Below are 25,642 nucleotides of genomic sequence, written 5' to 3' on the forward strand. Positions count from 1 at the left end.
GAAAAGAGAAGATGAGGAGAATGATGAGAGAAGAGAAGAAAAAAATTTCCAAAAACACCTTTTATTTGTTTTCAGTTTTCTTTACTTTTTTACAAAACAACTTCAAAAATTTTTAAATTTTTTTTTTTCCGAAAACACCTTACCAAACACATTTTCCAATTTTGTTTCATATTTTCACTTCTTGAAAACTCAAAAACAGTTTTTGAGTTGATAACCAAACATAAATGACTCCAGTATCTTCTTTCTAAATCTTAATCCCTCAGCTATCTCATTTAGTTTTCTATTTCATAAATAAAACTTTTTTAAATATTAGTTTGTTGTTACAATTTTATTTCACTTTTTTTTTTTTTTACTGTTTACAGTTTCATTTATCTTTTAAAAAAAAAAATTTTATGAAAGGTTTAAAAATGTAAGGTATTCTAGAAATTATCATCTTTCAATGAGGTAACTATAGAATTTTCCCTCTATATTATCCTTACCTCACTATAAAAGAACGTAAAAGAGCGTAGGACCCCTTTTAGTTTGACACGTGGCTGCTCTATTCCCTTCTTAATTACAATACTGCCCTGCTTTTTATTCTAATGACACGTAGGCTAATAATGATCAATGCTTCTCTGCCCAATAAAATGTCTAAATATCACTCTCGCTCTCTCTCTCTCTCTCTCTCTCTCTCTCTCTCTCTCTCTCTCTCTCTCTCTCAAATTTAATACTCAATACAAATTTACAATATTATTGGGTTAAATTGGACAATGCATATCATTTAGTCTTATGTTATGATAAATATATCAATAAGAATGATGCTAAAATCGATTTCAGGTGATTTTTATATTAAATGTTTATTTTATAATTTGTGGCATCAACCATTTAAACCAATTAAATATTCTATCACTGTAAACTTAAAATCTTGAAAAGTAAATTGTGGACTAATTCCTTTAGATTAAACTAATGCTTAATTGATTGAATAAATAACAAATATATAGCTACAATAACTTTAATTTATGATTCAATTTACTCAATGTTTCTATAATATATATTTAGTTTGTAGTTATATATTGGGTTGTTATTTTAATTCTTCTACACATATTATGCGTGTACATTTATATATCATATGCATACATAAATTTTATATTGGTAAATATATATATATATATATATATATATATATATATATATATATTTAATATGCTTCTTACGACTTTATTTGGGATTGTTAATGTTTACTTGTTTTTTCATAAATAAAAAATTAACATGCATTTTCTCGAGTTACATTGTATTGTAGAACCGTTGACACAATCTAAACAAACTCATATATAGTTTTCTTTCTTTTTTATTTGCATAATTTTTCATAATTTTTTGTTTAATATAATAAATTGATAAATCTATAATACATCACAAAAGAACTATATTTACAACTTTTTATTTATCATATCTTTATTACTAATGACTATAAGCTTCTCTTTTTATTCAATACATAAACTATAAGTCTATTTAAACACTATTAAAATGATAATTTGTATTGTTCCTAAAATCATTTTAGTTTTTTTGTATAACGAATTAAGTTTGTTTTAAATGTGAAATTGTTACTAATTTAATTATCAAACATAATTTTAGTTAAATTTGTCACAACTGTACTATTATATTTTTCTATACTATTTTATTAAAATTTAAAATCTTTCTTATAAGATAATTTATAAGTCTCTTTGAACACTATTAAAATAATAATTTATTATGTTCCTAAAATCATTTTATCATTTTAGTTTTTTTGTATAACGAATTAAGTTAGTTTTAAATGTCAAATTATTACTAATTTAATTATCAAACATAATTTTAGTTAAATTCACCACAGCTGTACTATTATATTTTTCTATACTATTTTATAAAAATTTAAAATCTTTTCTTATAAGACAGTAAATATGAATTAAAAAATCATACTAGTGATATAAAAAACGCCTTCCCAAAAAAAAGTTTATTTTTCACTATCCAGTCGTGTACTGTGATTAAGCACTTCACATTATTACAACAGACACTAACCAGTACAAAAAAATACAATTATAATGTTTGATTTTATAGGAGACTAGTGAATACAATAGAATTAGAAACCAAAAGGAAACGAACCGATACTAACCCGAGTAATCCTATAATAAGAAAGCTCTGGAAGTGGAAAAAACAACGAAGATCGCTCTTTTTTTTTTTTTTTTTTTTTTTAATTTAAATTAACAGACATTGCAACTTCTTCTGCAGAAGCCGGGAAGCTCGGGAGACCCGACCATGTATTCCTTGTTCTTGGTGCATTCTCCGAGCGCGGACCATCTGTCGCAGCTCTCGTGGCGGTTCGCGCAGGACCCGCCATCTGTCACGTCTTTGTCGAACGAGTCCACGTGGATCCACTTAGTCGCCGACCATTTCTCGCCTTCGATCACCGGACACCCTGCGTGGAGACTGTCTGTGTCTGGGACCGCGGTCGGAAGTAGACTGAAGAAAAGAAGCGCGTCGCCTCGTCGCGGTTTGACTGAAATGAAAAAAAAAAAAAAAAAATAAATAAAGGTTAAGATATGGATTTTTTGTTTTTTTTTTGTTTGGGTTTGGCAAGTCGAATTGTATCGAAGCCCTTTATTTTTTAATTTCTTCAATGGCTTACCTGCGATTCCTTTCTTGGCACACTCGGAGAGATCGTCGTGGTCTGTAGACTTACGACGATGGGGTTCCTGAGAAATATCGGAATATAACATAAGCAAATGTATAGATAGAGGAGGGAGTGTTAAAACATTACAATAATAAAAAAATAAAATATTAAATTGCAAGTCCGTGCCGATCGGAATTGAGCTTAGAAATATAATTAATGTTGATTTTTGGAGCCGAATATGTTGCCTATGTCATGAAGACCTTAGGCAGAGGCTTCGGGCCGATCCCCATGTGCAAGTTTTATTTTGTAAGGTTATTTAATGAAGGGCGATTTGGGAATTTTGCGCTTGTATTGTGTTCACTCTAGTTTTCTTTAAATTCTTCGGGCCCGTTTTCTTTGTGGAGCGTATAAGAGAATTGTGCACGAACCCAATTTCCCTGTTTTCATTATAGTGAAATCTTCAGTGACAAAGTGGACGTAGCTCTCACATTTAGAGTTAACAACTACAAATCTATGTGTCATTTATTTATTGCTATATACCGATTGTATTCTGGTTAGGATGGATTAGGGGCTCTAATCCGAAAAAGTACACCAATCAAACTTGAATGGGTAATGGGTATTGGGTAATATCCGGATACAGAACTGGATTGTGAAAATATAGACCTTCTGAAGCATTTGCCGAGTAAATTTCGTAATGCAGTGGTCCAAGAGTGTAAGATATGAACAAGGCAAAAAAAATATCTACTTACCACAGCATGAGGGAATACTGTCTCGCCGCCCTTGATGACGTCAGAGAGGTACATGAGTACGGTTGCTATGCGATGACCACCCCGAACAATATTTACTTTGTCCGTAAAGTAATCATAGTGCGGATCGTATTTCTGTCCGTGCTCGTATCTCAGAACTTGAATATCCTCTCCGTTTTCTGAAACCAGGACAAACACAAATGCGTTAAAGCAGCACGGGAAAACTTGTTGACTAAATTATCAACAAAAGTCTCTTCTATTATCTCGTAGGACACTTGGTTTTCTTCGCTGGCTCATTCATTCCATACTCATACTCAACACAGGCAATGAAAGAGTTGAAAATCATTATTACTCTTCATTTTATGAACTCAATTTTACCTTTAGGAAGAAAGGTCCAAGATGAAATCTTGTCTTCAATACCAGCAACAATGGGATCCTGGTAAATAGATTTGAAAATTGTGAAAATAAGACAGAAAGAAACCCAGGCTAATTATTGCACCAGACCAGAAAATTGAATACAGACAGTTCAAATAAAATAACAAGAAAAATCTTTAGTTATTTAACCTTCTTAGAAACAACCAATCAAGTCCATCAATTTACCTATGTCATTTGATCAGAACATAGGAAAATCTGGAGTCAAACTCATATATTATAGCTCAAAGCAAAGAAAAGCGAAATTGAATAACCTTGGCCTTGGCGATGAACATTCCAGAGCTCGTACGGACCTCGCTGAGCGTGCTCTCTCCCGAATCACTATCCGCGACAGCCGATCTCTTCAGCTCCGCTTTAGCCTATCGAATACGCGATAAAAAAAAATTATATATATAATCAAATATCAGTATTTGAAGATCTCAGCCAATGGAAAGCCAATCGTTCAATATCCAATTTCAACTCACCAAGGAAATCATGTGATCGCATTCCAAATCCGTGAGAAATCCTTCGTACACGAAAGCTCTGCAAAAATCGATCATTCGAATTCAGTGTGAGTTCCGATTCGGATAGAGAGAGAGAGAGAGAGAGAGAGAGAGAGAAACCTAGGTTTCCATGAAATTTGTTTGACTTTGGAGGGATTGATTATGGAGCTGGCAGAACCGGCGTAAGAGCTGGAAGAATCGCGGAGAGTGAGAGAGATCGAGAGAAGGAAGAGGAATATCTGAAGCCATAACTTAGTCATCTTCTTCTTCTTCTTCGCTTCGAATTCACGAATCACGATATGAAGTTTCTCTTGAAAATATCCTAATTTTCTTTGCAATGTTTTTTTTTCTTCTTTTTCTCCTTCCTATTTTTCATTTGTTATTATACGAGACGTGTTGTTTATTTGTTATAATTTTTTATTAACCGTTGAAATGTTTTCATTCATGCTTAAGCTTGAGTGCTTGACTTCATTTCTGTACTTCTGTCGTTTTTAATTAACCGGTCCTGTCGTTTTCTATCGAATGCTGTCGTACATTAGTACAAATTATAAAAAGACATTAATTGTGCGATTTGGACACAGTTCCTATATTTTCTTAGAACTAAAAAAGAGGGGGGGCTAATTTGAAAAAAAAAATTCAGGGGGTGTTTGATTGTAAAAAATTTATAAAAATTGGGCCAAAAGTATAAATTTTCAAGGGAAAAAATGTAATTTTTTTTTAAAATGAGCAAAAAGTGCAAAAAAAAAATTTGAGGGGGGACTTAAGCCCCTGCTGAGCCTATATTGGCTCCGTCACTGCTCCTAATAATGCTCAATATTTTTACATATAATTTAATATTAAAAATAAACATTAATTTGGAAACAAACTTATAATATAATATAAAAACCTACCGCTAAAAAAAAATGGGACATCTACATCGAAATCCGTTTGTTTAAGGAATAAGCTTCTATGTCTCATTTTATATTTTCTCATTTTTAAATGATTTAAAAATGTTAAACATTACTATGAGAAAAATATGAAAAGTGTACAAAGAAAATACTAATGTCTTTTTTATTGCTCTAAATTTGATAAGAGAAATTTCATATTGTAGATCTCACAATTAACAAGATTGGACCTGTTAATTTAAAAATAGTGAAAATAGCCATCAGTAGCTGTTTTCCTCTCTATTTTTCACCAATAACTACTGCGAATAGAAGTTATAATAACCCATCTTTTTGTCTTGTGTTGAGACTCTTTTGCCCTTTGTCCTGCGATGAACCGCCACAACCACCAGAGATTCAACGCTCTTCGCCGTCACGACGACGCTTGATTGATCAACCGAGGATATATGAGCCCGAATCTCTGCAAAGTCATCCAAAACAACAACAAAAACACTAAATGTTCAACTAACTGAAGCTGATCAAGAGAATAACGATAATAAAAATCCAAAACGCCGCGTTTAATTTTACAGGTGGAGGAGAACGAGACGGAGTTCGCGCAGCGGAGGATTTCGGCAAGGAAGAGCGGAGAGTGAAGGCCACAGATTGGAGAGAATTTGGCGTAGAACTTTGTTGGAGCTCCGTGGGAGGTGAAGGCGAAGGTTATGGTGGCCATTGACGGCGATGATTCCTAGTACTTCTAAAGGAACAAAAGCAAAGAAGACGACAATGAAGGTTTGGCGTGTTAGGGAAGGGTATTTTCGTCCGAAAATTGTGGAAAGCATTAGTACGTAGTGATATGAATTAAAACATTAGCGAATTGTGAAAGGTTGGGCGTCGTTAGCGAGCTACGTCATTCCCCCTTAAAAAATCCCCTCATACAATATTTTCAAAAAATAAAAATTCTCACTTGTATATCTCTCTAACTCTCTTGGTTCTAACTCTTTTGACAAAATTCGACGATCTCCAATGATTTCCAACAATCTCCTACAAGCACGAGCAAAATTAATTTTTTTAAAAATAATTTTTATTTATTTTTTACTCTATCATTGAAGAAAATGTTGAATTTCATCACAAAACCATCGTAATTTAATGCAAATAATCGTAAAATATCACAAAATTTGAAGAACACCACCCTTTTTTAGCAACAGATAATTCCAAAGACATCAATTTTATGCGATTTGTTTACCATTTTTTGCTATGGATTGTGATATTTTGCGATGAAAATCAAGGATTTAAAGAATTTAAATCGTTTAGATGATTTTTTTCAACAGTGACTACAAAATGAATCGTTGTTGGTATGGGACTTTGTCCTTTTTGGGCTTACTCATACACGTGGGCCCAAATAGCTTAGGCCCACCTCTTAATCACTAAATTAATGGGCCTCGAAGGCTTCATGATATAACACATAGTTATTTCACGTCGACAAACAACTTCTTGAAGACCACCTCAAAAATCCATGAGGACCAACAGATGACGAGGGAAGACATCCCAACTCAGGTGTACAATTCTCAGGATACTAGCTACGTGTTCTTAGAGATATTGACGAGTTCAATGGTCAGAGGCGTGGAATGAGTTATGCACACACAAACCGGAACTACATGGAGGAGGTTACAAATTCAAAAGTGACGTTACCCTATTTCCACGCGGGAAAATCAATTCAACAGCACGTGTAGCGAGCTCGAGCAAAAATGGGAGATCGTGGAGACGTGGCGCCAAAGACCGCGGAGAATGTGAGACATAAGAACGGCTATAAATAAAGCCTCGATTCCCAGAATTCACACGCAAAATTGATCCCTGAAGCACACTTATTTACTTTCTCTATTCCAATTACAACTCTTTTACGTCTCCATTGTCACTTTTCATAAACAACTATTGTATTATCACGTTATAATCAATAATGCTTTGCGCATTATTCTTATCCACTTGTTTCTTCTTGCAATTTACTGTATTCGAATCCATTGACGAGATTCGAGACTCGTTCTTTGTCTCCACCAACAAATTTAAATAGCGGGTAATTTCAATAACTTTCGATTCTTTGCGATTAGTTGCGATGATTCGCAAATGGTGCGATTATTTACGATTACTTCAGATGAATATCACGGGTTTAAATGTTTTAGCGATATTTTTGTCTAAAAAAATGAGAAAAAGTCCAATTTCATATATTATTGAAATAACAGGTCGAGTCTTAATATTTTGTTAATAATGAGGTCTATAATATTCAATTCCTCCTTGATAACGTTTAAAAAAAAAAAAAAAAAAAAAATCTTCTATGTTTTCCGTGTATTAACATACACATTTTAAACATCAGTTTGAACATGCATTTGATAATAAACTTAATCTCCAATTGGAGCATCAAACATGCAGCTTAAGGATAAATATTTCGAAACCCAAATCATGTTATTATAGAATATAATTAGTTCATATAACTATTCGAAATTTGTTCATATTAAACTCTAAATTGTCTTTTACTAATAAAAAATGAGTTAATCCTGTTATAAGATACTATTTTTTTTTTGTTATCTTAGAATTAGTGTTTATTTATGGTTTGTTGTGTTTCCTTTTTTAGCAAAATTGCCAACTTCAACTAAACGAAGTCGATCCGGAGAATAACGATAACAAAAATCCAAAAACGTCGCGTTTAATTTTACCAGTGGAGGAAAACGAGGCGGAGTTCGCGCAGCGGAAGATTCCGGCAGGGAAGAGCGGAGAGTGAAGGTCACAGATTGGAGAGAATTTGACACAGAGCTTCGTCGGAGCTCCGTGGGAGGTGAAGGTGAAGGTTGTGGCAGCCATTGATGATCGGCGACGATTCCTAGCAGTTCTTAAGGAACGGAAGCAAAAAAAGACGAAGATGAAGATTTGGCGTGTTAGGGAAGGGTATTTTCATCCAAAAATTGTGGAAAGCGTTGATACGTAGTGATATGTTTTAAAACATCAGCGAATTGTGAAATGTTGGGCGTCGTTTAAGTGAGCTATGTCATTTTTTTCTTAAAAATATCCCTCCATACAATTTTTTCAAAAAATAAAAAATTTCACTTGTATATCTCTCTAACTCTCTTAGCTCTAACTCTTTTGACAAAATTCAACTATCTCTGATGATTTCCAATGATCTCCTATGAGTAGGAGCAAAATTAATTTTTTTTTAATAATAGTTTTTATTCATTTTTTACTCTATCATTGAAGATAATGTTAAATTTCATCTCAAACCAATGCAAATAATTGTTAACCATCGCAAATCATCGCAAAATTTGAAGAACACCACTTTTTTTTAGCAACAGATAATTCCAAAGACATCAATTTATGGGATTTTTTTACGATTTTGTTCTATGGTTTCCGATGGATTGTGATATATTGCGATGAAAATCAAGGATTTAAAGAGTTTAAATTGTTTAGATGATTTTTTCAACAGCAACTACAAAATGAGTCGTTGTTGCAAGTTGTTGGTATGGGACTTCATCCTTTTTGGGTTTAGTCACACACGTGGGCCCAAATAGCTTAGGCCACCTCTTAATCACTAAATTAATGGGCCTCGGAGGCCTTCATGATATAACACGTAGTTATTTCACGTCGACAAACAACTTCTTGAAGACCACCTCGGAAATCCATGAGGACCGACAGATGACGAGGTGGAAGACATTCCACCTCGGGTGTACAATTCTCAGGAAACTAGCTACGTGATCTTAGAGATATTGACGAGTTCAATGGTCAGAGGCGTGGAATGAGTATGCATGCACAAACCGGAATCACGTGCATGAGGTTACAAATTCAAAAGCGACGTTACCTTCTTTCCACGCGAGAAAATCAATTCAACAACACATGTAGCGAGATCTAGCAAAGAGGGGAGATCGTGGAGACGTGGCGCCGAACACCGCGGAGAACATGAGACATAAGAACGGCTATAAATAAAGCCTCGATTCCCATAATTCACACGCAAAATTGATCCCTGAAGCACACTTATTTACTTTATCTATTCCAATTACAACTCTTTCACGTCTCCATTGTCACTTTTCATAAACAACTATTGTATTATCACGTTATTATCAATAATGCTCTGCGCACTATTCTTATTCACTTGTTTCTTCTTGCGATTTACTGTATTCAAATCCATTAACGAGATTCAAGACTCGTTCTTTTTCTCCACCAACAAATTTAAATATGATAGAAATTATAATTTCGACCCCTTGACAGATGAAGCGAATCCGGCTTCATCACAAGTAATTTCAATAACTTTCGATTCTTTGCGATTAGTTGCGATGATTCGCAATGGTGCGTTTATATACGATTACTTGCGATGAATATCACAGATGCTTTAGTGGTATTTTTGTCTAAAAATAGGTAAAATTCCAATTTCATCTTTTATTGAAATAACAGGTCGAGTCTTAATATTTTGTTAATAATGGGGTCTATAATATTCAATTTATCCTTGATAATGTTAAAAACAAAAACAAAAACAAAATCTTCTATGTTTGCCGTGTATTAACATACACATATTAAACATTAGTTTGAACGTGCATTTGATAAGAAACTCAATCTCGAAATGGAGCATCAAACATGCAGCTTAAAGATAAATATTCTCGAAACCCAAATCATGTTATTATAGAATATAATTAGGTCATATAACTATTCGAAATTAGTTCATATTAAACTCTAAATTGTCTTTTACTAATTAAAAAAAAAAAAAAAGAGTTATTCCTATTATAAGAAACTTTTTTTTTGTTATCTTAGAATTAGTGTTTATTGTATGGTTTGTTGTGTTGTCTTTTTAAGCAAAATTGCCAACTTCATTCTTGGTTTTTTATTTTATTTATTATTAGCCAAAATTTCCAACTTCATTCTATTACACCATACATGTTGTTTCTTAAAGGTGCTATGCCGATTTTGGGCAATTGAATGTAAAGGTCTCATTTTTTTAGGTAGGTTTTGATATCCCATTATAAGTTTATTTTAAAATCAATGTTTTTTTGTAATATTAAATTATACGTAAATATAAGACATCATCAAAAGAATAAGATATTTATAACTAATTAGGCCACTTTAAACATGTGATTTTGGATCTAGCTTATGTTTGACAATTTTTAGGGATATAGCCAAATGGCTTATGTGGCAATAATTAAGGTCTTATTTGCCCTTATTTATTAATAAATTCATTAATAAATTCGTCACTTTCTCTCTCCTATTTTTTTTTCAAATAATTTTTTTTGCATCAAAACTTCAAAAATTTGTATCTTTCTCATACGAACTCGAAATTGAGTGATTTCAAATCCTACAAATTCGTGGCGTCGAGATCTTCAAAAATAGACCCATGATAAAAATTATTTTTAATGCATCATATTTACATTTCTATTTATTTTGTTGATAATTTCAAAAAATTTCAGTTATTTCCATATTTAAGGTAGATTTTTTTACATCTATGGTATTAAACATTATTTTTCATCAAACACAATGGATCTGTCTTTGAAGATCTCGGCTTCATGAATCCGTAGGATTTGGAATAACTCAATTTTGAGTTCATATGAGATAGATATGGTTTTTTTGAAGTTTTTATGTAAAAAAAAGTGTAGGAAAAAAATAGGAGAGAGAAAATGACGAATTTATTAATAAATAAGGGTAAATAAGACTTTAATTATTGTCACATAATCATGTTGGCTATTTTCCTAAAAATTGTGAAACATAGGCTAAAAATAAATTTTATAGTTTCATTTTGGTTATTTCACTACAATGACCAAAGAATAACATGAAAGAGACGTAGAAACGTACTCTAAAAATGACATGCTTTTTTTTTTTCAAATTTCTTGTTGATACATAGTGTTCTATAACAATTGGAATTTTTTTCCTTATCCTCGTTGTCTTTTCATGAATCAATATATATATCAAAACAAATTATGTCCTTTCACAATAGGCTCATTCATTTATTCTGGTGTTTCTTTTCTTGGGCATTCCAAAAATTGGACCCACCCAGATGGGTTATTCACGTAACTCCAAGAGAATTAGAATATTACTATCCATGCATAGTTCTTTAAACTTACCTAGAAAAAAATCTGGTGACCTTATCTATATTTCTAAATCAATAAAAGAGTTATATTAAAAAAAAGGAGAAGAATATTTCACTTCCTTCTTTTAAAGTAATGAAAAAAAAAATACCCAAAACATTTCCACACTAACGCTATGGACAATTTCACACCTAAACATAAAAATATTTTACACTAATCAATGAGTTTTTGACACTTCCAAAAACACAATGATCATCAAAAACTTTGATGAACTCCTATGAGTTATGGGAATCAAGAATTATAATCACAAATCACACAATTTAAACATTAAGATTGAACGCCTAAAACCGTCTCCATATACCGGTTACGATCATTCAAATATTTCGTTGAATTGTACTCGTCCGCGTCAAGAAGCTCTTCGGAATAAGTTCTTCGCAGCTTCGATCTTTGCCGTTTCACGCTCTCCAATGTTTTCTCATCGCCTTTTAAGATTTGAACGACCTATCAATATAATATTTAAGAATTAGAAGAAGAAAAAAAGAACATATCTAATAAAAATTAAACTAATGATAGCTTTATACTTGGTTCATTTCAGGTCGATTGATCGAAGATTGATGGATACACATAGAGGCCGTTAAGACCACACGTTTCATCTGATCTTTGTCGTAGGCATCGCCAAGGCACGGATCTACGAGCATCTTGAAATTGGTCTTGGATAGCAAAGGGTTGGCCTTAAGAATTTAAATAAAAAAAATAGTTAAATAATTACATAAGAAAACATTAAGATGTTATTTTTTATGGATGGTTTTCAAGTAAAAAAAAAAGTTATTAAATGAATGATACTTGAAGATGTTTATTTTTATTAATGAGTTATATGTAAAACTAAACAAGTGACACTCATGGTAAATTAGATAATGAAATAAATGAATAAAAATTTAAGATGTTGATTTTTATGAATGATATTTCATTTGGGGGAAAATAAAATAGGGTGCACAAATGGTGAATTAGGTCGCCTAACATACCCACATGACAAGGCTTTTCTGAGAGCTATCCAAAGCTTGACGTCCAGTGATGAGTTCCAAAAGAAGAACTCCAAAAGCGTAAACATCGGTTTTCTCGTCTACGATTCCATGCATGAAGAACTCGGGAGGAAGATAACTATCGATATTCATTTGGAAAACAATTATAAACTAAAAAAAATTATAGAAGTCTCTTGAAATCTAGGTCAACGATCGATAAAACAAACGAACCCGAATGTGCCTTCGAATTTCGAGACGATATGGTGAGTCCACTGATCCGGCAACCACTTTGCAAGTCCAAAATCAGATATCTGTGTGAGTGTGATTATATCAAATTATTGAGAGGTCAATTCACACATACACCAAATTACTAAATAAATAAAAAAATGTGCTTGTGTGAGAGACATACTTGAGGCTCAAAATCCTCTGAAAGCAATATATTAGAAGCCTTGATGTCTTTATGAATGATTCTTCTTTGACACCCCTCATGAAGATAGAGAAGCCCCTCAGCTGTGCCTAAAACAACTTTGTATCTAATTCCCCAATCCAATTTTTCTCTTGGCCCTATTTACATTTGTTAAAAAAAAAAAATCGACTCGTTTATAAACACCTTGCTAAGTGTTAATTTTCGGTAGAATCTAATAAATTATTACCATAGAGAATGGATGAGAGGCTTCCATGGGGAGAGAGGTGAAGAACTAAATGCATTCCTCCTTCGACGCCATAGCCGATGAGCTTGGCTAGATTCGGATGGTCAACGTGGACTATGATCCCGAGCTCAGACAAGAAATCCGCAGTCATTTCCTCTTGTGTCCCTCTCGTCAGTCGTTTCACCGCCACAAACCGCCCGTCCTCCAACTCTCCCTTATACACCATCGCGTACCCTCCTTCGCCAATCAAATTCTCTTCGCAAAATCAAAAAATGAAACAAAATAAAAAAGAAGGTCAAACTTTGATCAGGGTTTCTGAAGACTATCTTGCGTCGCAAGAAAACCTTGGCTAAAGTCGTTGGTTGCGGCTTGGAGCTCGGATAGGGTGAAGTTTATCCACGAGGACTTGAAGCACCCGAGCTCGGACGCGTCTAGAGGGTTCGGGACCATGTCTTCCCTAACTCGCCTGCTCTTTCGCCTGGTCAACCTTGGGAACGTCTGGAACCGCCTCTGCGGGCCCTTCTTGAGCAGGCGAAAGAAGCCTCGCCAGTGCTTCGTGGCCCTTTCCGAGCCCGACGTGCTTTCCTTGGACAACGGGGTGGAAGAAGCAGTCGAGGAAGAGTCCGCGGAAGGTCCTCCTTGCTCCGAGAAGTCTTCCGACCCGGCTAACTCTGTTCCACTATTTGAATCTTCGGAATTGTCCTTCTCGGAATTCTTATCATCCTCGTCCATGTTTAGTGATGCTAAGTCTTTTGAAAAGAATTCGGATAAAATGTTAACACCATAAATGATGTTATTAACAAGGTAACTTGGGTTTCAAGAAATAGAAGAAAAAAAAAATATGTATGAAGACATTATTATTACCATGGCTTGAAAATGAGGTTGAGAATCCGGATCGGCGACTCCTACTTCCGGGACGGATTAACTCTCCCTCCGCCGGATTTTGCTTCGCAATGTTGCGAGAACCACTGATTCCCATGAATGAGATTGAATGAAATGAATTGAAGCCCCCAAAAAAACAGAGAAATATTAAATAATCATATTCCGTAAATGTTGTTGAAGACAGAAGAGAAGACAAAAACTCAAAAATATCTCATGAGCAGACAAACAACAATAATAATAAAAAAATGGTCATGGAATGAGGCTAGAGGACAAAATCCATATACAAAGACAAAAAATATATCTCAAACGTGGAATATATATATTTTTTTGGGTCATTCCTCAAAGTTAAATATCTGTAATATGAAATTAAGAAAAGAAAACAAAAAAAGAGTTGCATGATAAGAGAGGGAAAGAGAGATTACAGCGAGATTCGCAGTCCGCCAAAAGCAGAAGCAAAGAGCTGAAAACGATTCATCCATTAAAAAGAAGGCAAAGATATCATTATAGAATGAGAAACAATAATATTGAATTATAATGATGGTAATAAGAAACAATCTTTGGCATGATCTTCCATGTAACTATGAATCAAGTTTTTTTTTTTCCTTTATTTCTTTTTCCTTTCAAAAATTCAGATAAGCCTCAAAATCCAAAAGGGTTCATAATTAATCTAGGAAATAATAGATACGACACAAACATACCTAGAGAGAGAGAGAGAGAGAGAGAGAGAGAGACAGAGAGAGAGAGAGAGAGAGAGCATAAAACCAGAGGCTGTGATGGTTTCTCTGTAATTTTTCACCGAACTTGCATGCTAAGAAATCGGCTCATTTGTCATTGCTTAAGACGCCTTTTTTTGGTTTAATCATTATAATTATTAATATTGTTTTATTTATGTTAGTATTGTTGCGAAAATGAATGACTTCGTGTTGAATTTTCATCATCATAATTGTCTGGCAAACTATCTATAAGTATAAATTTAGCTTGTTCGAAGATAAATATGATTTTTTTTTTTTAGTATTGTCTTATTATGCAAGCGAGCGAGCACGTAGTACTGTGTTAATCTTTTTAATTTGATTCTCTTTTGGGTATTTTGACACGTGGCATCAACAACCAACGGTCATGAGACATTGATGTTTGTGGCTGTGTGGGTGATCACTAAATAGGATTTTGAAGCTCTAGTGTAAATATAATGAAGGTCTACTCATTCATTTGTATTATTGGCCAACAGGGAATTTTTTTAATTTTGAGTTGGTAAGCTTTTCGTATCATTAATACTAACCAAGTTGTTTGAATCCCTTACCATCATAATTATAATTTTTAAGGAAGAATAAGACTTTCCTCTAAGCTTATTAATAAAGTAAAGAATTTTTTTTTCCTCTCAAAATTTAATATTTTAAATATATTATTTTATGACAAAATTGTCGCAACTAAGAATTTATAATACACTTACTATCGGGGAAAAAAAAAAGCAATATCCCCACAATTTAATAAGGAAAATTTTGGAAAATATGTGTAATATAATATACGAAATTCAATTTCTAAAACCTATTTAACATAAATTTTGAAAACGTATGGATTTTTACCTAAAATTTCTTCCCTCAAATTGTCCACAGTCAACGGTCAATTACGGTTGGATGCAGTCAATTTGAAAGTGTTAAGGTTAAAATTTTGTTATTCGAAAATTATGTGTAAAATGGCATTTAAATCAAAATGCACATATATTCAAAATTTATACCAATTACGGTTTAGAAATAGAATTTATTTCTGTTCACCACATAGAAAATGAAATTTCAATGTAAGTTTCTATTTTTCTGGTCTAAGAGTGGACAATTGATAATTGCCAAATCCAAAGACGCTAGACAAAAATGAATGTACTAAACATTGATAGAAAAATTAGAATATTCTCAGCTCTATATTACACCCACATGACCATTTATTGGGGACTAAAAGAAAGTCTTGGACCAAATGGACAAACACATAATTTCAGGTGTTCAAAGAATGATTTGATTTCATCACAACCTGGATTTACACATCTAATTACACCAAAAATTAATAATAAAGTTTTGTAACCTTTCTCATCAGTGTGCATTCCGAGTTATCAAACCCTCAAATATGGCAAACAGGTCCTTGTTTTCTGGGCCGAATATCTCATCCGCCTTTTGCAACGTCACCTGAAAAAGAAAAAAAAAAATTAATTGTCATAAATATATAGAAGAATACAAGTAATTATATCATACAGGATCTTTTTTTTTGTCTATGTATTATATGAAAAGAGAGAAATACCTCTTTGGTTTGTTTGTGGGCATTCAGTTCCTTCACATTGGCAAGAAATGCACCAAACTGCTCATACGACAATCGGCTCCTAAAAACGACAAAATATTTTTACTTTGAAAATATGATGAACCTTGATAAGAAATTCGCGAAGTTTGTTTCCAAATTAATATCAACTTTAGTGTTAAATTATATATAAATGTGGAGTATTATTAGGATTAAAATATAAAATAGACATAAAAGCTTACCATCATAAAAAAAAAAAAAAAAAAAAAAAAAACACGCAATTAATATCATTTTTTCCAAATTAAGATTCTTAACGTGAAAAAATTTATTGCCAAAAAAATAAATTGTTAAGATTTCTGATTTAAATACTTTCCAAATTTTTACCTGACTTGGCGGAAGAACTCCTTCCCATCCACCCGAGTTCTACCTGGAAAAAAAATAATTAAAAAAAATAAAAAATAAAAAACAGATGTTAGATATACTTCTATTGGCATTTTGGTCCCTAACTTTTATTTTGGAGCCGCTTAAACCCTTTACCTATTGATCCCTTGATTTATTTTTACCCTTAAACAACTTAAACATATATACAAACCATATGATTAATTTTACGAAGAAAAAAAAATCTTTAAATAATACTTTTTACCTTAAAAAAATGGTTGCAAAAGTTTAGTTTTTAGAGCATTATTTTATTTAATTACCCTTTTCAAGATTAAAAACAAGTTATTTAAGTTTGTAAATGTTTATTAAGCTGTTTAGGTGTTGAGTTTAATTATACATTTAGGAAAATGATACCAAATCACTAGGTTAGGGACAAAAATGCTCCAAAGATAAAATCAGAGACTATAAGTCCACAATCACAATCAGAGACTATTTGTGTCCGAAAACTTATATAAGTAGTTTAGTAGTCTATGTTATTTCCTTGTATCTTAACGCTTTTTCTCCTTCTTCTTTTTTGTTCTATTTGCAACTATTTGTATATCACCAAACACACAGAAGGAATTTCATTCAAGCTCTTAATTCATGTTTGATTATCAGACTAACCGGTGTGAGAGGCTGACTCGGAGCCCGACATCGACCCGTAAGTGCTCGAGTTTGTGGAACCGAACGCGGAAGATCTGTCGTCGAACAAAGTCCTCGAGACCGAGAACGAGACGGAGTGTCGCCTCGGAGAGACCGGCTTGGAAGTCTTGGTCGGCGACACCGAGGCCGACACGATCGGAGGCGAACCGGGCGGCGTGTACCGCGGCGTGTTGCTCTGAGAAGCCAAGAGAAGTCCCGGCGATACCCTCGGCATCTGAACCACTGCTTGTAATAATAGTAAAGAAAAAGTAAGGCTATGTAACTTGTCACGCAAGTAATCTACAATTACGCTAATGGGTATGTTTGGAACATGGAAAATTTGAGGATAAAAAATGAGGATCTGTCGTATTTTTCTCGCCTGGTTCGGATTGAGGAAAATTCAATTGAAAAATAATTTTAAGAGAAAATGTACTACTAAGGATTTTGTTCTGTTTCCCTAAAAATTTCATCCGGGTTCCAAACATACGACTACCTACGTAACTTGTCACTCAAGTAATCAACAATTAGAAACTTTTTTGAGTTATAGGGTACGTTTGGAACACGGAAAATCTGCGCATAAAAAAATGAGAATCAATTGTATTTTACTCGTGCTTATTTAAATTGAGAAAAATTCTATTGAAAACTAAAATTAAAGGAAAATATATGACTAAAAAATTGAGATTTTATATTACCTAGAAAAATATGTAGAAAATGAATGAAAACACCAAGGACTACATTCTATTTTTCTCAAAATTTCCCGAGTTATAAAGACATGAGAGCATATAAATTTTTCATCCTGTTCCAAACATAGCCTTTAAAGACTACTTACGAAAGAAAGAAAGCAAAAAAAAAAAACCTGATTCCCGATCTTCGGCTACTGAATTTCCCGCGTTGCTGTGATTAATCGACCTATCATCTTCTGAAATAAATAAAGAAATGGAAAAAAGAAAGCATACCCATTATCTGAAACTGGAAAAAGATCTGAACTTTATTACTTCTAATGAGATTCTCAATACAACAAATTTCAAGTTCTTGCCATATATATAACAACAAAAGTACCTCCAATCTGTGAAGAAGATGACAAATCTGGTTGGTCTTTTATCTTAGACACAGCCTCTGCAACTCCTCCAGACTAATTAAATTAAGACCAATGAAAAAATTAATTTAAAAAAAAATATCCAATCGAAAATTCATTAAAGAAATAATATTCACTCACTGAATTGTCTTCATCTTCTTGAAGCGACCTCATTAGAGTTTTTCTAAAAACCTCCAACTATATATATCACCAAAAAAACAAAAAAACAAATTATAACTTTTTTAGTCTGAAAAGAAATTAATCAAGGTCGAGTTCAAAAATTAAGCCTAAAATTACCTTGGCAACATCTCTGTTGAGCTTCTTCACTGTGTTGCTCAGATTTACATTCTCTTTCGACAGTCTCTCCTGAAAACCAAAAAAAAAAAATTAATATAATAAAAAAATAAAATAACAATGAGACAGTGAGGAAATGGTTGACTTTGACCGGACCTTATCTTGTTCGGCGGCGGCGAGTTTTTCGGCGGCGTCGGAGAGAGAGGCGTCGAGGGACTCGAGCTGGGACTGAAGGTCGGCGATGGTCCGGTCTTGCTCGGCGAGAATGGCGCGCAATTCGGAGGACTCGGCTTCCATGGCCTGGACACGTGTCGCCAGGGCCATGGACGTGATCTTGCGCGCCACGTCGAGCTGCTCGAACGGATCGGACGGCAGGATTTGCAGGACTTCATGGGGAAGATCGAAGCTCGGAACACCAGATTCCTTCCCCAACATCTTTCCCTCTCTCGCTTTACAAAATTCCTTTTTTTTTTTTTTTTTTTGTATCTAGTGTGTAAACTGTAGATGGCTTATATTATTATTATAATTATTTTTTACTTTTTAAGAAATGGGATTGGGTGTGAGAGGAAGGGAAGATAAGAGATTTGGCATCTTTTGGGTGTGACCGTGTGAAATGAGTGACTTTCCTTGGTTTTTTTTTTTTTTTTTTGGGTTAAAAGAAGATTGTGGTTCATATGAAAGTAATAATTTTTTTTTGTTTTTGAATGGATAGGCCATTGAAGGGATTTGGGGACTTCCTTGAGTTTGAGTACGAGACAAAATATGACCCCACTATAGCTATAACATTATTGCAAATACGATAAGTTAGGGACAGGAACTATAATCGTGGAATTTTTTTTTTTTTTTTTTTGTGTGTGGCTACGTAGCGTTTGTTAAAGTCACAACGGTTGAATTGGGTTTGTGGAATTGGACTGTTTTTGGTCTGATGAGTCACAATGGATGAGAGAGAATTTAATGGGCCATAGATTTGATCAAGATGGGTCATTCAACTAGGCATGGATTTGGCCCAACTCAGCATTTGGTCAATATTATTATTTTGTCTAAATCTTGTAATATTCATGATTAATCTCCGATATTAATACTATGTAGAAAAATTAATATTTTAATACAACAAGAAATGAATTACCAGTAATCTCAATATTCATATAAAGAATCTCTTTTTTAATATATTGACAACTAACATGGTAAATAAAGAAATAATAATGATATTCACTATGATAGATACTTATTTAACTAGCTCATGTAATAAATCTAAACGACCTACCTACGAATCAGCGAATATTCTTTCAAGCTCACGGAGCAAAACATGAGGTACAAAAACAGTTATAGCTAAAGGTTGCCCATAAGTTCTTTCATGAGAGCCACGTGGCACAAGCGATCACTCTATATTACAATATCCAAGCAAAGAAAATTAATCCATAGAGCTAATATGAACGGGGTGAATTAAAATATTGTTAAACTTCTCAAGTTTAGGTTCGAATCATCGAGCTCCAATATTTTAAAAATAGATTCACAACCATGCTCAATATGACCCTTTGTAAGATCAACTGCCAATAATTTTGCCTCCTTCGCTAAACAAGCGACCATACAATCCTATTTCGTTTATATACAGAACGAACAATTTGATATTTGAAGCAGAATCCATTTGGTAACACATTGATCAATTTCGTTCATATTCCATAACGGTCGGAACCATTCCATCCAAATTTGTATGAAAAAAAATTATAAGTTTACAAAGAGTGTAAGAATAAAGTGGAGATTATGGATAATAAAGAGTATTTATTATCATGTGAGTGACGGATTTTTTGTAAATATTTGAGTGTGGTCCACTCAATGGAATTGGATAATTCTAGCGTATTGTTATTCCTTGCGAAAGGGGTATAATATTGGTTATAAGTTTGCCAAAATCGGAGCTATAATGAATGGGAAATTGATACTCAAAGTGTGCTTAAAGAAACACATTAGTTGTTTGTAGGAAGTAAAATGCAAGAGTCTCACATGAAGTGGGAAAAGACAAATGAGTAAGCAATTTGTGCCAAAGGGTTTGGGTTTCCAAGGATGACCCAGTTCTGCGCGTCGCCGTCCGGTCGGTCGTGCCAAGTCGGGCTTGGGCTTGGGCTTGTTTGTGGTAATCCTTATATTTTAATTGCAAATTTTAATTCCACAAATAACTTGGTTTGTTATGATGATAATTAATGATGTACCGTGCATTGAATGACATAGTTTTGGCATACAAATAAAACGCTCCTAAACGTTGTTATCAGCGGTATTAAAATGCATTAAGGCTGGAGCATTAAGTTTGACGTTTTTCGCATTAAGGTTGGAGAATTAAGGCTGGACGATTTTGATTCATACCTTGTAACAGTATGTGGGTTTAGCCTATAAAAAGGAGGCTCTTTTTCTCATTCGAACACACCCCCAAATCCATGTTCTCTCTTTTTTCCTCTTCTCCAGAAAATGTTTTGTTTTCGTTGTAGTCGGCAGTTGGTTTTGTTACAAGTTTAGTTCGCCGGAGAAGTTCTTTTGGTGCAAAGCTCTTCTCATTCTGCTGTTGTATCCTGGAAGGTAAATTGCTCGTCGATTTTCCAGCACTCATAAGAGAGCAATATTACTTTAAGGAAACCGTCAATCGGTTTTCGATGTTTTTCTTCTTTTCTTTATTTCCGCCATTCTCTTGTTTTACCGTGTTGTTGTCTAATATTTTTATATCAACCATGTTATTTTATTTTATTATTTATTTGACCATATTTATCTATTTTTCCGAAAAAAAAATAAATATTTTTACATTATATTTCTAACAAAGAGTTATATTATTTTATATTCAAAAATATTTTGTGTTATGCCGTCGTTTTCACAAAGTAAAATTGATATCCCGAAAGCAAAAACGATACCCCAAAAATAAAATATAACAAAACAAGCCCTCAAGGTGAAATCACGAGTAAGAAAATCATATATACATATTTACATATATATAACTATGTTATATGTAGAAATGCATAAGTAAATTATGCATGAACATGTATATATATATATATGTATATATACATATACTCTAGATACATAAGTGTATGCTTGAACATATATATATATATATATATATATATATATATATCACATATACACTAAATACATATGTAATAAATGAACGTATGTATATATACATTAACAATACATATATAAAAACATATATAATATATACACACACATATGTATATAAAAAACACTATCCGCACGAGACTCACAAAGACTTCAACCTGTCATGGCTTTCAACATGATGTAGCCTTTGTCGGAGCTTAGGAGCGAACTATCGGCGCGGCTCCATGACAACCATCGGCAAAGCTCATAAAAACTATCGGCATCCTCTAGTTGTTAAGAATTGAACGCGGAAAAACATAATTCTACAGACTTTCAACAAGAAACGCAGATCAAAACCAAAAACCAGAAATAACTTGCACAGGAAGTTATCGGCAAAATTAAGCGCGAAGAACAGAAACTGAAAGAAATAGAGGAAGAACAAGAGAAAGACACGCTGTTTTTTTTTATCCTGGTTCAGATTCAAATCGAATCCTAATCCAGTCAGGCCTCGAGAGAGTCCTATTTCGATGATCCACTATCTTTAAGCGAGTTACAAAGCAATCCGATCAAACCCTTGATCTCGACCTTCAAAGTTACAAACCAAGCACCCTTGAACACGTCTCACAACAGGTTTCACTCAAGTATTTCCCAGAGATCAAGCCCTCTTCGCAATCTCTAACACTCTCACTCGGATTCTTTCTCTCTCAATACAACAATGAATTAGTCCACACACACTATCCAGGCTAGTGTTTATATACACACTGCTCTGGTTACAAAGATGTCTAGATACATTGTAACAGCCTAACTAACTTCAGTTCGAGAGGCAGTTCCTTGTGATGAGGTGTCATGATGACGAGGCACAGCAGCTTTCACAAATCTCCACCTTGTTGAGTCATCACCCTTCTTCACTTGCAGCTCTTGAAACTTCATCAGTGTGGATCACCAAAGTTTCTCTTTCATCTCGAGGCCTATTTCCATGGTCACTCCTCTTTGACCATCCTTAGCAAGTTTAGAGCTCCTTCAAACTTGCTAAGTGAGATTACCTTGGTAAACATGTTAGCAGGGTTTACCTCAGTATCAATCTTCTTCACCTGTACCAGCTTCTCATTAATGACATCCTTGATGAAGTGCAGTCTCACATCAATGTGTTTGGTTCTCTCATGGAACACACTGTTCTTGGACAAGTGAATGGCACTTTGAGAATCACAATTGACCACTGTTTCTTCATCTGTCAGACCAAGTTCTTTTGTGAACCCTTTTAACCACAAAGCTTCTTTAATTGCTTCAGTGAGAGCAATGTATTCAGCTTCTGTGGTGGACAAAGCTACAACATGCTGAAGTGTAGATTTTCAACTCACAGTATTTCCTCCAACTGTGAAAACATACCCCGTCAATGATCTTATCTTGTCTAAATCTCCTGCATAATCTGAGTCACGGTACCCAATGACCTTGCAGCTTTCATCTTTTTCTGCTCTAAAGATCATCTTCAGATTCAGACTTCCTTTCAGGTATTTGACCAGACATTTTGCTGCTTGCCAGTGTAAACGAGTAGGTTTGCTCATAAACCTGCTGATGAGACTTACACCATAGGCTATGTCTGGTCTGGTGCTGATCATGGCATACATGCAACTTCCAACACAGCTTGAGTATGGTACATTTCTCATATGCAATTTTTCTGTATCTTCTTCATGTGTGTGAACAGCTCTTAGTTTGAAGTAAGCGTCAATAGGTAGTCTTGATACCTTTGAGTCACTTTAAATGAAGAGATTCACAACCTTCTGTAGATAACCCTGTTGAGATAGAGTCAAAGACCTGTTATTCCTGTTCCTGACAATGTCCATGCCAAGAATTCTTGAAGCTGCTCCAAGGTCTTTCATATCAAACTCTGTATTGAGTTGAGTCTTCATCTTCTGCACCTCCACTTTATCTTTACAGGCTATAAGCATGTCATCCACATAAATGAGAAGATACATGTAGTCTCCATTCTTTAGCTGTGTGAGGTAGACACAGCTATCATACTTGCTTCTTTGAAATCCTTGTTTGATCATAAATTCATCAAACCTTAGATACCATTGTCTAGGTGATTGTTTAAGACCATACAAGGACTTCTTCAGCAGACAAACCTTCTTCTTTGGATTTCCCTGGACAAAACCCTCAGGTTGCTCCATGTAGACCTCTTCATCTAGTGTGCCATGCAAGAAAGCAGTCTTGACATCTAGTTGTTCCAGCTCCAGGTCATACATGGCCACTGCAACTAGGATTATTCTGATTGAGGTGTGCTTGACTACTGGTGAGAAAACTTCATGATAATCAATGCCTTCAATCTGAGAATACCCCTTGGCCACAAGTCTGGCTTTATATCTTGGTTTCTCAACTCCTGGTATACCTGGTTTCAATTTGAAAACCCACTTGCATCCAACAACTCTTTTGTTTTCAGGGATTGAGACAAGTATCCAGGTGTTGTTCTTGTCCAGGGATTCCATTTCTTCAGTCATGGCCTGGTGCCACATCTTCCATTTTGTGCTTTTCTGAGCCTCTGAGTAGCTCCTTGGTTCTTCTTCAATCAACTCAGCAGCATTCAAAGCAAAAGCTATCAGATCAGCTTGAGCAAATCTAGCTGGCTTGTTGATCACTCTTTTGGGTCTGTCCCTTGTGAGCATGTTGTCTTCAAGGTCTTCACCAACATTCTCATCTGTTTGATGATCCTCTTGTTGGTTTTATGTTGCTGCTCGATCTTCATCTTCAGGTTGATCATGTTCAGCTCCACCTTGATCTGGATAAGCTCCACCTTGATCCTGTGTGCTTGCAACATCTCTCAGCTCCACCTGAACCTGTTCTGTGGATTTATTTCTCTGATCAAGCCTTAGGCTTGTCTGATCACAGGGATTAGTTTTGTAGAAAACAGACTCATTAAAGATCACATTTCTACTGATGACTATTTTCTTTTCCTCTATCAACCAAATTCTATATCCTTTTACACCATCAGGATATCCTAGGAACACACCTCTTATAGCCCTAGGATTCAACTTTCCTTGACTAGCATGCACATAGACCATACAGCCAAAAGGTCTCAAATGACTATAATCTGGTTTATGATTATACCATACCTGTTCATGGACTTTGAAGTCTAGGGATGAATTTGGTGACATGTTGATCAAGTAACAAGCTGTAGCAGCAGCCTCTGCCAAAATCTTTGTGACAATCCAGAATCAGCAAGCATACACCTCACTTTCTCCATGATCGTCCTGTTCAACCTTTCAGCCACACCATTTTGCTGAGGTGTGTAAGCAGATGTGTGTTTCCTGGCTATACCATGATCTTCACAGAATTTATTAAACTCAGTGTTACAAAATGTCGGGGAATCGAGCTCGCATCGGACACGAACGATCGCTCCGATGCGACTCGTTTGTGATGATTCCACCATATAACCATATTAATGCGGAAAAATAATTAATTACGCTGATCATAAGCTAATTAAATTATGGTTATAATTAACAAGATCTAGTTATGTTTAATTAATTTAATTCACGATAGCATATAAGTCAAGCAACCGATATAAGAGTAAACGAGTACTTACATTGATTTTCGGTTCAGCTACAGAACGCTCCAATCCAATCGCGTACTCCTTGCGTCGTCTTGAAGAAGGACTCGAGGATGACACCTTAGTCTTCCGAAACGTAATCTCCGAGACGAATAAGAAAGATGAGTGGGCACAGTCTTTATCTCACTAGATCACGAAACTATGTGTTTCGAGATCTCTCTCTTATTTTGCTAAGAATGGAAACGAATTTCCGAGGGGAGGGAGAGGCAGATGCACGGCCAAGAGAGGCTAGTGATGCACGAAATTTTCACTCAAAATTCCTTAAAATAATTGCTTCTTTTTGCCTTCTCATGAACCCCTATTTATAGTAGTAAAATGAGATATTCATGGAATCTTTCAGAATATTTTATTTCCTTTTATTGTGTTCACACTAGAGGATTTAATCTAGGCTCTTGGATCTCAACAAGTTAATCCTACTTTTTCTCTCATCCATCAGATCAATATCTATGGGATATTATTCTTTTATTTAAATAGAGAATAATTTATTTAGTGAGATAATAAAGGAGAATATATTATTCTC

The 25,642-nt window shown here is 34.3% G+C and overlaps 3 protein-coding genes across 4 annotated transcripts; all 3 read right to left on the minus strand.

The window, feature by feature from the left end:
- Nucleotides 1-1,942: 1,942 nt before the first annotated feature.
- LOC149392921 (2-oxoglutarate (2OG) and Fe(II)-dependent oxygenase superfamily protein) lies at nt 1,943-4,667 on the minus strand. Its single transcript, XM_089617394.1, has 7 exons — nt 4,404-4,667; nt 4,266-4,323; nt 4,056-4,160; nt 3,748-3,805; nt 3,373-3,548; nt 2,639-2,705; nt 1,943-2,509 (listed from the first exon to the last, which is right to left on the minus strand). Exons 1-7 carry the CDS (start codon nt 4,541-4,543, stop codon nt 2,214-2,216), a joined length of 900 nt encoding a protein of 299 aa, XP_089473520.1. The 5' UTR covers nt 4,544-4,667; the 3' UTR covers nt 1,943-2,213.
- A 6,441-nt stretch (nt 4,668-11,108) lies between these two features.
- On the minus strand, nt 11,109-14,267 carry LOC149392922 (Protein kinase superfamily protein). Its single transcript, XM_089616962.1, has 9 exons — nt 14,167-14,267; nt 13,727-13,830; nt 13,207-13,611; nt 12,866-13,117; nt 12,622-12,776; nt 12,444-12,523; nt 12,216-12,351; nt 11,775-11,924; nt 11,109-11,694 (listed from the first exon to the last, which is right to left on the minus strand). Exons 1-9 carry the CDS (start codon nt 14,217-14,219, stop codon nt 11,521-11,523), a joined length of 1,509 nt encoding a protein of 502 aa, XP_089473088.1. The 5' UTR covers nt 14,220-14,267; the 3' UTR covers nt 11,109-11,520.
- Nucleotides 14,268-15,529: 1,262 nt separating this feature from the next.
- Nucleotides 15,530-19,137, minus strand: LOC149392923 (PH-response transcription factor). Of its 2 annotated transcripts, XM_089618437.1 has the most exons (9): nt 18,603-19,123; nt 18,450-18,518; nt 18,294-18,350; nt 18,137-18,209; nt 17,934-17,996; nt 17,060-17,320; nt 16,403-16,445; nt 16,025-16,103; nt 15,530-15,912 (listed from the first exon to the last, which is right to left on the minus strand). In XM_089618437.1, exons 1-9 carry the CDS (start codon nt 18,879-18,881, stop codon nt 15,820-15,822), a joined length of 1,017 nt encoding a protein of 338 aa, XP_089474563.1. In that variant the 5' UTR covers nt 18,882-19,123; the 3' UTR covers nt 15,530-15,819. The 2 variants fall into 2 exon arrangements, with proteins under 2 accessions (XP_089474563.1, XP_089474564.1); XM_089618438.1 differs by lacking the exons at nt 18,294-18,350; nt 18,450-18,518 and having other exon boundaries at nt 18,603-19,137.
- Between the last annotated feature and the right edge of the window lie 6,505 nt (nt 19,138-25,642).

This window comes from Urtica dioica, chromosome 6 (assembly GCF_054948205.1).
Source record: "Urtica dioica subsp. dioica isolate 48M chromosome 6, U.dioica_male_clone48M_v1_H2, whole genome shotgun sequence".
Lineage (NCBI taxonomy): Eukaryota > Viridiplantae > Streptophyta > Magnoliopsida > Rosales > Urticaceae > Urtica > Urtica dioica.